Below are 14,558 nucleotides of genomic sequence, written 5' to 3' on the forward strand. Positions count from 1 at the left end.
TGAATGCAATTTATCTTCATTTCCTAGTGGATGATGTGGCAAAGTTTTTCAACACCTATTCAACCCCTGATTTTGGTGGATGCAGGTCTAATTTCCTTTTGCATATTTTTCTTTATAATTTCATTGCGCTAGTTTTTCGACATGCGAATTAATAGTATTTCACTTGCTAATGCAGCTGTACAATCCCTCACAAGGAAGCTGCACTTAAATGCATGGATGATATTGATCACATTGCCAAGGTATTAAATTTGTTTTCACTCTGCGATATTCATTGACATTTTCCCCAGAACTTGATGTTTGCACCTGCAGGTAAAATTTAATGATTGATTCCTTTCTTCTTTCAGAAAATTGGAGCCATCAATAACATTTGCCATAGACCGGACGGGAAGTTGTATGCTTTTAACACTGACTACATCGGTGCCATTTCTGCTATCGAGGATGGACTAAGAGGTTGCAACCATGTTCACTAGAGTTGGATCCATCTTAAGAAACTTCTCTCTCAGCTTTCTGACTTATGTTTTCATTCAACAGAATTAAACGGAAAAGCTCCTGGAACTGAATCACCCTTAGCTGGTAAACTACTTGTTGTTCTCGGAGCTGGTGGTGCCGGCAAGTCACTTGCCTATGGTGGTGCACAAAAGGGAGCAAGAGTTGTCGTGGCCAATCGCACATTTGGTAACATTCTATCATTGTGTTACAACATTTGAGTTGGGTTCTATTCTCGATGAAATTTTGTAACTGGGTGATAATGTGCAGAAAGAGCTAAAGAACTCGCTGACAAAGTCGGGGGAAAAGCTATGACTCTTAAAGAAGTGGAGCATTTCCATCCTGAAGAAGGAATGGTTCTTGCAAACACTACATCTGTGGGAATGAAGCCTAAAATTGATGAAACCCCCTTGCCCAAGGTATTCCAAATTCCTTCCTTTCTCTGTTATTCATCAATGTCATTGATTTAATTGACACTGATAAACATAGTATTTGACTCTAATGTTTCTACTTCTTTGCAGCATGCCCTGAAACATTATTGCTTAGTATTCGACGCCATTTACACGCCAAAAGACACCAGGCTCCTGAGGGAGGCAAAAGAGACAGGAGCTGTCATTGTTTATGGGACAGAAATGTTGATCCGCCAAGGCTTTGAACAATACAAGAACTTCACTGGTTTGCCTGGTAAGTTATGATTGAACCAAACTTGTTAAAAACAGAATTAAAAGAGTCAGCTCTTAGTCCATAATAATTCATTGGTTTTGTTTCATTTTCAATTGCAGCTCCAGAAGAATTGTTTAGGCAACTCATGGAGAAACATGCATAAGAGGGAATGTGCTTCGTTTTTGCTGAAAATCGTCTGTTTCTATCAAAGCTAAAGTGTTTAAAATTTTGCATTATAGGAGTAGCTGTTAAGTTATGTTGTTGTATTAATAAAAATTGAATATGGAATGGAAGAACAACTTTTCTTTTGAACGATCTGTCATTTCTTTAAAAGACTTTAGTACGACTGCCATCTTTTGGGCTTTCTAGTTGAACGACTCGTCATCTGTTGACTATAAACGACTTGTCCTCCTTGTGAATCCTAGTTACATGATGTGTGGTTCAATAATGTTAGCTATATGACAAGTTGTTCACTAAAGCGCCAGGCCGCCCCGTTGCTCTTAAGTGAAGTAGCAGCTCTGAAGGTAGGGATGGGTGTTTGCCCCAACCCGCCTCGAACAGGCCAAGGATTCCTTGAAAGAGTCGGGGATCGGGATGGACCTGAGCCGAAGAAAATTTGAGATCTGCAGCTCAAGTTATTGTCCAAATACTAAAGCCTGTTCCAAATCAGAGCTCTCAGATTGCGTGGCCAGATCGCTCATATCATGGGCTTGGATCACTTTGATCTTCAACTTTAGATCGCTTAGATCGCGCGCTCAGATTTCTTAGATTAGAAAGAGCTCGCTAGCTCTCAAGCTCTAGAGCTCCCAAGTTATTGAGCTCTTAAGCTCCCAGGCTATCGAGCTCTCAAGCTAGCTCTCTAGATCCCAAGCTATCGAACTCTCAAGCTAGCTCTTTAGTTGTCAAGCTCTTAGCTCCAAAGCTATCAAGCTCTCAAGCTAGCTCTCTAGCTCCCAAGCTATCGAGCTCCCAAGCTCCCAAGCTATCGAGCTCTCAAGCTTAGCTGATTAGCTCTCTAGCTCCCAAGCTATCGAGCTCTCAAGCTAGCTCTCTAGCACTCGAGCTCTCGAGCTTTCAAGCTATGAAGCTCTCAAGCTAGATTTCTAGCTCCCAAGCTATCGAGCTCTCATGCCAGCTCTCTAGCTCTCCACACTTTCTGATCGAGCAATGCTCTCAGATCAAGCTCTCCATACTTTCTGATCAAGCTATGCTTTCATATCAAACTCTCCATGCTTTCTAATCGAGCTATGCTCTTAGATCAAGCTCTCCATGCTTTCTAATCGAGCTATGCTCTCATATTAAGCTCTCCATGCTTTCTGATAGAGTTATGCTCTCATATCAGGTTCTCCATGCTTTCTGATCAAGCTATACTCTCAGATCAAGCTCTCCATACTTTCTGATCGAGCTATACTCTCAGATCAAGCTCTTCATGCTTTCTGATCAAGCTATGCTCTCAGATCAAACTCTTTATACTTTCTAATCGACCAATGCTCTCAGATCAAGCTCTCCATGCTTTCTGATCGAGCTATGCTCTCTGATCAAACTCTCCATGCTTTTTGATCAAGCTATGCTCTCAGATTAAACTCTCTATGCTTTCTGATCGAGCAATGCTCTTAAAGTAGTCGAAGATCATGTAACTTCCTAATTCTACGTATTTGAATTTTATCTCAACTCTATCATGGAAACGGGTGCTATATAAACCCATCATAACTTGTTTTCAGGTGGGCTGGGCAATTGTCTTAAGCAAATTTTCTTAGGAATTATACTATTGTTCTTATTATTATTATTATTATTATTATTATTATTATTATTATTATTACATTGCATTAAAATAACATAATATCGTTTTATTAAAAAAAATTAATATAAGATATTTTCTAAGCAATCTTATATATATTCGATAAATCTTGTTAATCTTGTCTTAATTTGAATAGTTGAAAATTAATCAATGAACCAAACTAAACAAATTAATTAGAAGAAGGAGTAGGAACTTTATACAAGAACAAATTAAAATTGTTGTAAATTAAAATTACCAATTAATTAAAAGAATGATGAGGAACTTTATGTGTATTATAAAGATAGAGAGACACAATAAATTGTATCACATAAGTCTAATATTTAATTTTAGACAATAATATTTTCTAAATTCTAATATCTAATTTTACTACATATCTAACAAGTTACTAATGTTATATCTAACAAATCTTACTACATATTATAATTGATCATGAATTATATCTAACAAGTCTTACTACATATTATAATTAATTTGTGACATTTCATTTAAATAATATTTGTAACTAGTAATTTTGCTTGAAATTCTCCTATTCATATTCTTTTCTAAAAGAAAATCACATTTATCAAGAAATTACCACTTTAATAATTATTATCTTCACACTGTTAATTGATCAAATGTGATTATAATTGTGGGAACACTGAGTGAAGTCATATACAAATGTTTAATAATAGATGTTTTTGTATTCAAATAAAAACCTTTGTACTTCTAAAAATTAGATACAAATGTTAATGTACTTTAAAAAAAATAAAAAGCCTAAGGCTCCAACCCAGCCCACAGTCAATAATCCTAAAGCCCATCAAAGCCCTAACCCAACCCAGAGTCAAGAATCCTAAAGCCCATCATAACCGCTGACCCCATTGACCTCGTTGATCGGGGCGAGACTGGGGTCAACCCAATCCCCGCGGGCTAGGCCTAAGATCCCCCTTCATCCCTAACCCTAGGGATGGGCCGAGCTTAGTGAATCCCTAGGGGTCGAGGATGAGGCTAGGGAATGGGATCCCTACCCTGCCTCGGCCTAAGCCCATCCCTATTTGAAGGCCCCAAAAAATTATTTTTATTTTTAATGGTTTATTATCAAAACCGTTGAGATTTGGTTAAATATATAAACCCTTTGGGTGCTTTGGTTTAAGGAATATTGTATTATTGAGAATATTATATTAATTGGAATATAGATTACCTTGAAGATTACTGGAAGGTTGCGTTTGGTTAGGGGTCTAGGAAAATAACCTTGGTAATCTATCTTTGATTCTGGACATTCCATTGTTCAATTGTTAAGTAATAAAAGATTTTACTAATCTTTCAATATCAATAGTGATTACTGTAGGTAATATTGGAGGTAATCAGATTATCAACTCAAGGGGTGTTATTCTTTTATTATTGACATAATCCAATTTTTGTTCCCGTTTTACCCTTAATTAATAAACATTTTGGACACAGATACCCTCATATGTCTACCAAATAACAATTACCACAAAACCCTTACATTTGAGAATTTAGCTAAAACACCACACACAATAAAAGTTTAAAATTAAACAAAATACCCCCAACCTCCCAAGACGACTATAGGCCACCACCATTGGTCAGTGCTGGCAGTTGTTGAAATAGCGTACGATCAGACAAATGTGGTCGACCATGCGCCAATATGGCCATTTTCGGTCAGATTGAAGGTTGGAAATGGTTAAATGGCCTTCGATCTGGCTATTTTCGGCTACATTGACGCATGGTCGGCCAGATTCAGTTGATCGTGCACCGTTTCGGTAACTTCCTCTGGCGGCTAGTAATCATCTTGGGTGGTTGGGGGTATTTTGTTAAATTTTAAAAATATATTGTGTGTGTGGGGTGTTTTAACTAAATTCTCAAATATAAGGGGTTAAGTAATACTCTAAATAATAATAATATTAAAAAGGAAGGGCAATTTAGTAAAGGCTTCTCTCGATAATTTTTTATTTCTCCCAACTAAACATATTAATTATTTATACCCATCAATCTAACCAAACATATTAATATCCCTAATAATCTTTAAGGTAATCCATCTCACTGGTAATCTTATCTTTTCAGTAATAAACATTGCCGAAACCAAATGCTACCAAAATGTTAGATTAAACGTGTTTGGTTAAATTGGTGGGTATATTATATAAGTTATCGAATTACTTTTCTTTTTTAATATTATTATTATTAATTGGATTATTTCTTTAACCCCTTACATTTGAGATTTTGTTAAAACACCACAGCAACAATAAAGGTTTAAATTTTTATAAAAACACCCCCACCCACCCAAGCCACTATCAGCTATCAATAATTGCTAGAACAGCGCACGACTGATTGTCGCTGATTTGACTGTTTTCGACTAGATTAATGACCGAAAACGGCTAAATGGCCATGGATTTAGCTAGAAATGGCCAGTTCTAAGCAATATTCTAATGAAAATATTCTAACGATAAGGGGTTTCACATTATTATTGATATCTGAATGGGACAAACCTCGGATAGTTTAAATAATAATCCTTATTTTCAATTTTGAAGGAGCAATTGACTAATTAAACACATATATCGGAATTTAATTTAAAATAATAAATAAACAAAACAGTTTGCAAGTCTATACACCTAATAAATAAGATCATAACTTGTTATTTAAATGGGAAATAAAACATGGTGATATGAATTATATATAAAATTTCTTCCTTTTTATCCGGTTGACTGTTACTTTAAGTAGACTCCTATATTTAAAAAAAAAAAAAAAGACTGAAAATTGTAGAAAGCTTATTTCATAAAATCTGATCTATCTGTTAACTTAAACAAATTGGGTTAAGATTTGTAGTTGCACTATTGTCATATATTATTATGCTGAATATAATATTTCTTTAATTAGTTGATCCTCTTTTTCTTGATTGTGTTGAAGATGTACAAGTACACTATTATAATAAGCGGGCAGATAGATTGAGATTAAACATACATTAAGAGTAATACTACACTTACAAAGAAATTTTACAAAAATTTTCATACAAAGTGATATAGCAAAAAATGAATGGAAGAGTAAATTTAATGAGTTTGACTTTTTGTTTCACTCTTCCATTCATTTTTTGTCACCTCACTTTGTATGAAAATCTTTGTAAGATTTCTTTGTAAGTATAGTATTATTGATACGTTAATTCTCAAATAATAATAATAATAAAAGCTTGGAAAGTTGGATATCCGACTTTCCAAACAAAACTTCTACGCCCCTTTTCAAATTTATACCAGAATGTTAGCATGATTTCCATATAAGTTATATATTAATTTTTTTTTTTTAATATATACTAGTCTTAAGGATTAAAAATTTCAAAACATTTACGATGAAATTAGAAATTAGTTTTATTCTAACCATATATATTAAAAATCTCTAATAGAGATGTTACGAAATTTTTATCATGTAAATTATTCATTTTTTATGCTCACTTCACAAATCTTACAATCAAAAGTAAGGGTTAGATGTTCGTTCTCAATTTATACGTTAAAAAATTTAAAAAATTTATTATGTTTATATATTTACATTGGATTGTAATAAAAAATTATTTTTCGGTGGATTAGCAACATTTTTAAATATATATGAAAAGAAAATTATCCATATTATTGATTTGAGAAAATTGTATTGATGAAGAAATATAAAAAGAAAATTACTTTTAATTTAATAGTTTAGTAAAATAGAGGAAGAGAGGTTTAAAAACAAATGAAAAAGAAGTTGTGTGATGGATTTTATAGAAAAGGTGTCTGACAAATTAGATAATTACAATTGTTAAATAGATTAACAGATTTTTTTTATTAAATTAAAATAATGGCATCTAGCTAACTTTCTTTTTTGGATGAATTTTGTGGTAAAAATAAAAAAATAAAAAAAGTGGCAGACAAATGAATCAAAGATTTAAAGCCGTAGGTCCAAAATTAGGTACAAAGTCAAAATAAAAGAGGACAATTTGGTAAAACAAACTTCAACTCACCCACCGGGGCAGGCCTGGCGCCAAACTCACCTAACTCCGCCGATTAATTGCCGATTACAATTCTCGCAAAGTTAGTTGATCTCTCTCTAATTAATTTTGTCTACTTATTTTAATGATATTTATTTTCTTCTTCTTTTTTTTTTTTTTTTGTATTTTTTAACATCTTAAAAGGTGTAATTTTTTTTATTTTTCTATTTTCCGGAGAGAATTCTTACTCTTATTTGAGTACATCACTGATAATAGATATATTATTGGAGATGAATTATTTATATAATAATATATCACTAAAATTCAGTGTCTTTCTTTTATGTACCAATGAATTATATAAATATTTCTTCTTTTGTTATGTTTTTAATTGTAAAAAAATACTTTAAACATTTTATAGTATATTTCTCATATTTGTGAAAAAGACATTGTTTATAGTAGAATTAGGGGTTTTATTAATAACATAAGGAAAATTAGATAAATAAAAATTACAAATGAAATGTACATAAATATGATATTCTTAAGGAGTAGTTGTAACATTTATTTATGGGCACAAATTAATACCAAAAAAATAATTTTTTTTTATGATATTAATAATAAAATATGTATTTTTTTCTGATAAATGAAATATAGATATAATCAAAATTCTATTTATTTTTTAATAATTTTCCGATGTATTTAAGGCCTTATTTGAAGAATAATAAAGATTACATTATAACCTAACCTTACAATAACTTTTTCTCATAATCCTAATGTGTTAGTTCGTAATCGGTCAGTTCGCAATTATAAACTATCACGTCGAGATTGTGAGAAAAAATTTATTAGATTAAGTTGTAAATGTAATGTTGTATTGCCCTCTAAAGAATCCCTAACTAAAACACAAAAGGACGGATCAATTTTTCCAAAAGAAATCTTTGAGAGTTAGTTGTAAATTGTAATTCAACTGTTTTGAATATAAAAGGAATATGTAAATTAATTATATATTTTTAAAATTATTAATAATATTTTTCATGTTATGAAATAATAAGCCCAAGAAATGAAACCAGCTAACGGTCTACATAAAAGTTTAAAAATAAGGAACGTTGATACCTACAAGTAGGAGTAGCAGAACACAATAACGAACAGAGAGCTTATAAAAGCTTCTCTTCTTCTCTGTTCCTTTCATATTTCACTACCTAACTCTTCCCCAACAAGCTCATTCGCCCTCTCTCTCTCTCTCTCTTTCTTAACAAAGCAAGAACTGAACCAAACCAAACCGCAACATCTTCTCTCACAATGACTCTCGGCAGCGTTCCGGTAACATTTTTTTTTTTTTTTTTTGGTTTTGTGAATTTTCACCCTTTACTGTTTGGTTGCTGAGAAAATGTATGAAAGGAAAAGAAAGTTTTGGGGTCTTCTGAAGGGAAATGTGAAAGTTCTTTACTCTAATTGTTGGTTTATCATTTGAAGTGAAATGCATTAATTTCTAGCTCAAGGTTCTGAAACTCTTAGAAATAGAAATTGTTTATTATCTCGGTTAAGTTTGTTGAACGAGTTATAACTTTGTGTGTTGTTTATCATGGTGAACTTTAGTTGGCTACTACGGATCTTAAAATTGTGGATGGAGGTAGAAAAAATTCGACAATGATATGTGCCCCGGTAATGGCGGAAACAGTTGATCAGATGCTTGTTCAAATGGGAAAGGCAAAAAAATTAGGTGCTGACCTCGTTGAGGTTCGCATTGATTTTTTGAAGAATTTTAGTCCTAGAAGTGATCTCAGTATCTTGATCAAACAAGCTCCTTTGCCTACTCTTATCACTTACAGGTAATGGCACATTCATTTAAAGTATATGTTCTTTTTCGGTGTTTGAATTGAAATGAAGTTTTGATTTTGGTGGGTTAAGGTTGAGAATCTCTATTGAGTTTGGGCTATGCCTTGTATGTTGATTTTAAAATGTATTGAGATAAAGGAGAAGAAGAATTTATGGGGTTTTATTTATTTTTACCTTTCTGGATTTGCATAGAATGAAAATCTCAATTTGACTCAGTCAAATAGTTCAATTAGACCCAATTATTGGTAGAGTTTTCTGCGGATAGAAAATGCAAAATTGAGGCTCTGAAAGGAAACTTCTTTTGATTCGTAATGTTTCTCTAGTCTGAAGAAAACAGAAAACATTAATTTCAACTCATAAGCTTTAGTGAAGTAACTCAGCAAAAAGTGTAGTCATATTTTAGGATCAAACTTTAGCTTGTACATGAATCCTGAAGTTGTTATTCAACATTTGGGGCAGAAAGCTAACAGTTTTGGCATAAGAGTTCCTGTGATCGATAAAGTTCAAATCCGGTTAGCTCTTGGCCTTATAGGTTCTTCTTTTGGCAGAGTGATACTATGCTAAGCATTTCATATCAACATTTAGGTTTCATAAATAAGAAATATTCAAGTCCTCTTCTTATGTTATGTGAAAATTTAGATATTAAATGTTTATGGATCATGCACCTTTTAGACCAAAATGGGAAGGCGGTGAGTATGATGGCAACGAAAGCCAACGACAAGATGCACTGCGTTTGGCCATGGAATTGGGAGCAGACTTCATTGATATTGAGCTCAAGGTTGGTATTTTTGTTCAAAACTATCAGTGGTTGAGTGTAAACATTGGTTTTTCCATGACAGTTTAGTGATTATCTAACTAAAGCTTCCAATTTTGCCTCTTGAAGGTAGCTCAAGAGTTCTACAATGCCATAGGGAAGAGGCCTGAAAAAGTCAAAATCATTGTTTCATCCCACAATTATGAAAATACTCCAACAGTTGAGGAGATTGGCAATCTTGTAGCTATAATACAGGCTACAGGAGCTGACATCGTGAAGGTTGCAACAACAGCTTTAGAGATCACAGACAATGCAAGAATCTTTCAAGTTTTAGTTCACTCTCAAGTAAGAATATTTCATGACAAATCATTTCGCCTTTTTGAAGTCCTTTCTTTGACTTTCTTTTTTAGATATATGTAATGACTGACACTTAACCAAAATTTTGCAGGTCCCAACAATAGCAATTGCTATGGCTGAAAGGGGTTTGATGTCACGGATACTTTCTGCCAAGTATGGGGGATTTCTCACTTTCGGTTCAATAGAGGCAGGAAAGTTTTCTGCCCCTGGGCAACCAACTATTATGGACTTGCTGGATTTATACAATTTCAGACAGATAGCTGCTGATACAAAAGTACATGGAGTTATCGGAAAACCTATTGGCCATAGCAAAAGTCCTCATCTTTACAACGCTGCATTTCGGGCCCTCGGATTTAATGGAATATATCTACCATTGTTGGTTGATAGTGTTGCTAATTTTATCAACACTTACTCAACCCCCGACTTTGTTGGATACAGGTAACATCTCCTGGAGTCCTTTTTGAAACTTCAGCATTACATTATATGTTAAGTCCAGTATCTACAGAATGCAACCAGTACTGGAATTCTTAGCAAAAGTTCAGTTGCTTTTGCAGCTGATTTTAAGGTTTTGAAATGATTTAGTTTCGAACAATGAAGAACTTAGAAGATGATAAATAAAGCACAATGTTGATTTTCTGAATGATCTTTGAAGCATACATTTTGTTCCTTTAAGTTCCCTGAGATGTCACAACATCTGCTTTCTTTGTCAATGTATATAACTTTCTTTCTTAATATGCAGTTATACAATTCCTCACAAAGAGGATGGACTTAGGTGCTGTGATGAGATCGATCCCATTGCCAAGGTATCTAATCAATTTTCTCTTTATAATTTCAAATGTTGATTACATGTGCTATAATGAGCCCAACATGTCTGTTCATTGCTTCAGCATGTTTAATTTAATCTTTAACATCAAATCTTTTACAGGAAATAGGAGCCATTAGTTGTATGATCAGAAGACCAACTGATGGGAAGTTGATGGGTTACAATGTTGACTACCTTGGAGCTATTGCAGCTATTGAAGAGGCATTACGAGGTGTGTTATGGGTTTGTTTTACAATCAAATTATTTAATTTAATTTTTTTTTTTGGTATGTACCTTCAAGGTTTTTAACTAACTACTTCTTTGTGCAGCATCAAATGGTGCCCCTGCATCTGGTTCCCCATTAGCTGGTAAATTATTTGTAGTCATGGGAGCTGGCGGTGCTGGGAAGGCACTTGCTTATGGAGGATATGAGAAGGGAGCAAGAGTTGTAGTTGCCAATCGTACATATGGTGAGATTCTCTAATTTATATACTATTACAACAAAATTTGATATCTTTGTATTTCTAGGCCAGTTTATGATAAGATTCAAAGATATTCAATGGTTGAAATGGCGCATTTTTCTTGAGCACTATCGAGTGATATTGATATTTTACTTGCTAGCTCATAAGATGACTTGTAATTTCTTCTTTCAGCGAAAGCCAAAGAACTTGCCGGTAAAGTTGGAGGACAAGCTATCACTTTTGATGAATTGAAAGATTTCCATCCAGAAGAAGGAATGATTCTTGCGAATACAACATCGGTAGGAATGAAACCAAGGATTGAGGACAGTCCCTTGCCAAAGGTTTGCCTCCCTGTAAACTTTTCCATTTTCCATTATCTTTCTTGTTTCATATGGTGAAGTTTACATCTGTTTCCCTTCAAAATTCCAGGAAGCTCTCAAACACTACTCATTGGTCTTCGATGCCATTTACACACCAAAATGGACCAGACTCCTACAAGAAGCAAAAGAGTGTGGAGCTATTGTTGTTTTTGGAACAGAAATGTTCATCAATCAAGCATTTGTACAGGTTGAAAGGTTCACCGGATTACCAGGTAAGATGAATACATTTAACCTTTTAAAATCCTGTACTTCACCCTTTCACCTTCTCATCATATTTGCTTTGTCTATGTTCTGCAGCACCAAAACAACTGATGAGGGATGTGCTAGCAAGAAATACATAAGTCAGAATTTTTCTGGTGAATCTCCTCAGCTGCTGAATCTTTGTTTCTACACTGCAGCAAATTCATCCAAGGTCCGAATTTCGCAATCAGCTGTTGTGTATTAAATGTCCATTTTCTCTGAATCTTAAAGTTTGTCAAGCTTATGTTAGGGTGGTAAAATGTTGTTATAGTTAGATCAATACCATGGCAATTGTTTTGTAGTATTCCCATATTCTGGAACGAAGTTCATATTGTTTAAGTTCATGTGTTGAATAAAAAAAAAAAAAAAAAGCAGCAGCACCTTTTCAAAATTTAGATAATTTACAAATGGCAAACATATTTTTTTAATCCCATCATTCATCCTCATCTATTATGCAATACAACAGGACAGTTTAGTTATAACCTTTTGTTTCTTCTCTGGAACTCGGATATGGCTAAGCCCACTCAACAGAAGCCTAATAGCTCGCTAATGAAAAAAAGTCGTAGATAGCGAGAAGCTGCAAAGAAGGTATTAATGTATTGAAAAATGCAGTTCAATAGCCATGGATTATGGCCTACAATTCATCTTCATGTTGTACAGTCCTTATTACAAACAGCAATATACTGTTTTTAAAAGCCTTACAAGTAGAGGATACATCCTTGATTCAAAATATGGCTGGGTGCTTTTCTACAAAAGGTCTACTTCGGTCTTCTCCTACAACCCTTTTACTGATAAGATAATTCATTTGCCTCCATTACTGCAGTCAAAACTGGACCGAACAAGAGGGACATTCTCTACAACTCCGAATTCTACAGAGTGCCTGATATTTATATTCAGGCCTTGTTTCTATTCGGAACATGCTTCTTTTATCTACATTTTAAACCTGGAGAATCAAAATGGACCGAGTTCAAGATAATTTGTTCATAGGGAAACTTAATTCACCAGGTAGAATTTGTAGATGGAGTGTTATACTGTACTTTCGTCACAGCGATGTGTGCCTTCAACGCTAAAACAAAAAACCTGGAATACTGTTGCATGTCCGTGTCCTCTGTAAGCGTTTCAGATAAGAAAATAAGCAAATTATCCCAACGGCGAAAATAAGTAATTATCCCAGTGACACATTGGAGCAAAAAGATCGTATTATTTATGTTTTAATCGTTCTCCTATTAGAACTTGCTTATTGTCCATAATCATATCCATATTAGCAAAAGGAATTTGGAGGACAAAATCTAAATAACTCGATCAACAACCATGTTAGCAGTATTAGACATAAATCAACTGAACGTAAAAGGGATTTTATATTGGTTTTCCGATGGTAGGCTGCGTCCGGGCGAATTCATGGTCCGATCTTCCTGATGATATCATAATTTCTCTCCTTAGCCTTCCTAATTCTGCCCATCACATACGGTTCCAGTCGGAATTGGCGAAGAGCTGCAAGGAATAATCATGTGAAACAGGCAGATAATATGCCTTGGATTACAGCCTACAATTCGACTTCTTGTTTCCCATATGATCTTAACAACAAATGAAGCTACACAGTTTATAATCGTGGTACAAGGAAAGAAGAAATTTTTAGTTGGGAAAAAGCAGTGCTTGACTCAAAATATAGCTGGGTGCTTTTTTCGCAAAAAGTATTCTCGATATTTTTCTTCAATCGTTTTATTTATAAAAATAATATATTACCGATATTGAAAACCACACTCCTAACACTAAGGGGTTGGCCTAACGGTTAAGGAGGTTTGTTTTTTTTTTTTTTTTTTTGAGTTATTGGGTTCAAACCTTGAGGTCACCTACCATAATAACATTATGGCTTACTTGGTCATTTGGGCTTCCAAGAGACTTTAACCTCTATATTAAAACCTGGATCGGGACCTGACAACCTCTCCAGTCTGGTTTAGGTTGCAGATGGGTTTTGGATATTTTTCAAACTGGTAGGGACTACTTTATAATTTTTTGGGGGTATTTGAAATATATAAAAATATAGGGATTAATTATGTTTTGGGGGCATTTTGAATAAATTAAATTTTTAGGGCCTAATGGTAATTTTGAGGGGTATTTTGTAATACACTAGAATTCAAGGGGCTAATCTATTTTAAAAATATTTTTTATTGCAGAATCGTCGGTCTAATCAGTCAGTCCAACCAGTTGGACCGATTAACCCGTGACCCAGTCACCTTGCCGAGTCTCACAACGGGTCTAGTTTTGAAACAATAGTGATAAGTGAAGTGGGCAGCTTTGTGTAAATTAGAGGAAATTATTATAAACCCCCCGAGGTATATTAGAATAATCTCTTCCGGTCTCATCTTACCCACCCACAAAAACCCAGATTTTGACTCTTGAGAATGTAAATTTTTTTGGTTCATGGGCTTTTCAATCTCTTCATGGGTTAATTTTTTAATTTTTTTTTTTTTTTTTTGTTTAAAAAGAATCTTTTTTTTTTTAATTGTTATCAATTATAACTTTTTTGGTCGATTACCCTAACTGTTTAACTTAAAACTAAATGTAAATGGCTTGATAAACGACAAGGGGTTGAAAGCTATTTCCAAAAGAATAAAGATAGGTTGACAAATACTTTTCACAACTTTCTCTCACAAGCGTTGATATGATAGCTCGTAATTGGTTAGTTCGTATTTGGTCAGGCGAAACCCATAGCAAGCTAATCAATTATAAGCTGACATGTCGCATTTGTGAGAGAAAGTTAGTGAGTGTAGTATTAGTGTTTCCAAAATGATAGCAGGTGTATTTATTTAAGGTATACCTCAGGGCATTTAGAGCAATTTCCTTTTT

At 34.0% G+C, this 14,558-nt stretch overlaps 2 protein-coding genes across 2 annotated transcripts; both read left to right on the forward strand.

The window, feature by feature from the left end:
* The first annotated feature begins 6 nt into the window (after positions 1-6).
* LOC116143907 (bifunctional 3-dehydroquinate dehydratase/shikimate dehydrogenase, chloroplastic-like) lies at positions 7-1,459 on the forward strand. The gene is made up of 7 exons (XM_031429359.1): positions 7-85; positions 176-239; positions 345-450; positions 532-675; positions 757-905; positions 1,008-1,170; positions 1,269-1,459. The coding sequence occupies exons 2-7, from the start codon at positions 213-215 to the stop codon at positions 1,310-1,312; spliced, it is 633 nt and encodes a 210-aa protein (XP_031285219.1). The 5' UTR covers positions 7-85; positions 176-212; the 3' UTR covers positions 1,313-1,459.
* A 6,574-nt stretch (positions 1,460-8,033) lies between these two features.
* On the forward strand, positions 8,034-12,055 carry LOC116143860 (bifunctional 3-dehydroquinate dehydratase/shikimate dehydrogenase, chloroplastic-like). The gene is made up of 11 exons (XM_031429310.1): positions 8,034-8,201; positions 8,478-8,710; positions 9,390-9,495; positions 9,601-9,816; positions 9,920-10,266; positions 10,568-10,631; positions 10,754-10,862; positions 10,960-11,100; positions 11,284-11,432; positions 11,521-11,683; positions 11,769-12,055. The coding sequence occupies exons 1-11, from the start codon at positions 8,181-8,183 to the stop codon at positions 11,810-11,812; spliced, it is 1,593 nt and encodes a 530-aa protein (XP_031285170.1). The 5' UTR covers positions 8,034-8,180; the 3' UTR covers positions 11,813-12,055.
* The last annotated feature ends 2,503 nt before the right edge of the window (positions 12,056-14,558 follow it).

Source organism: Pistacia vera, unplaced genomic scaffold (genome assembly GCF_008641045.1).
Source record: "Pistacia vera cultivar Batoury unplaced genomic scaffold, PisVer_v2 Contig433, whole genome shotgun sequence".
NCBI classification, from domain to species: domain Eukaryota; kingdom Viridiplantae; phylum Streptophyta; class Magnoliopsida; order Sapindales; family Anacardiaceae; genus Pistacia; species Pistacia vera.

Bases quoted from the DNA above. Each gene is read 5' to 3' on its own strand.
- LOC116143907 (XM_031429359.1), top strand. From the start codon at position 213: ATGGATGATATTGATCACATTGCCAAG. The intron at 240-344 runs GTATTAAATTTG...TTCTTCTTTCAG, and splicing joins ATATTGATCACATTGCCAAG to AAAATTGGAGCCATCAATAA. The intron at 1,171-1,268 runs GTAAGTTATGAT...TTTCAATTGCAG, and splicing joins GAACTTCACTGGTTTGCCTG to CTCCAGAAGAATTGTTTAGG.
- LOC116143860 (XM_031429310.1), top strand. From the start codon at position 8,181: ATGACTCTCGGCAGCGTTCCG. The intron at 10,632-10,753 runs GTATCTAATCAA...AATCTTTTACAG, and splicing joins AGATCGATCCCATTGCCAAG to GAAATAGGAGCCATTAGTTG. The intron at 10,863-10,959 runs GTGTGTTATGGG...TTCTTTGTGCAG, and splicing joins TATTGAAGAGGCATTACGAG to CATCAAATGGTGCCCCTGCA.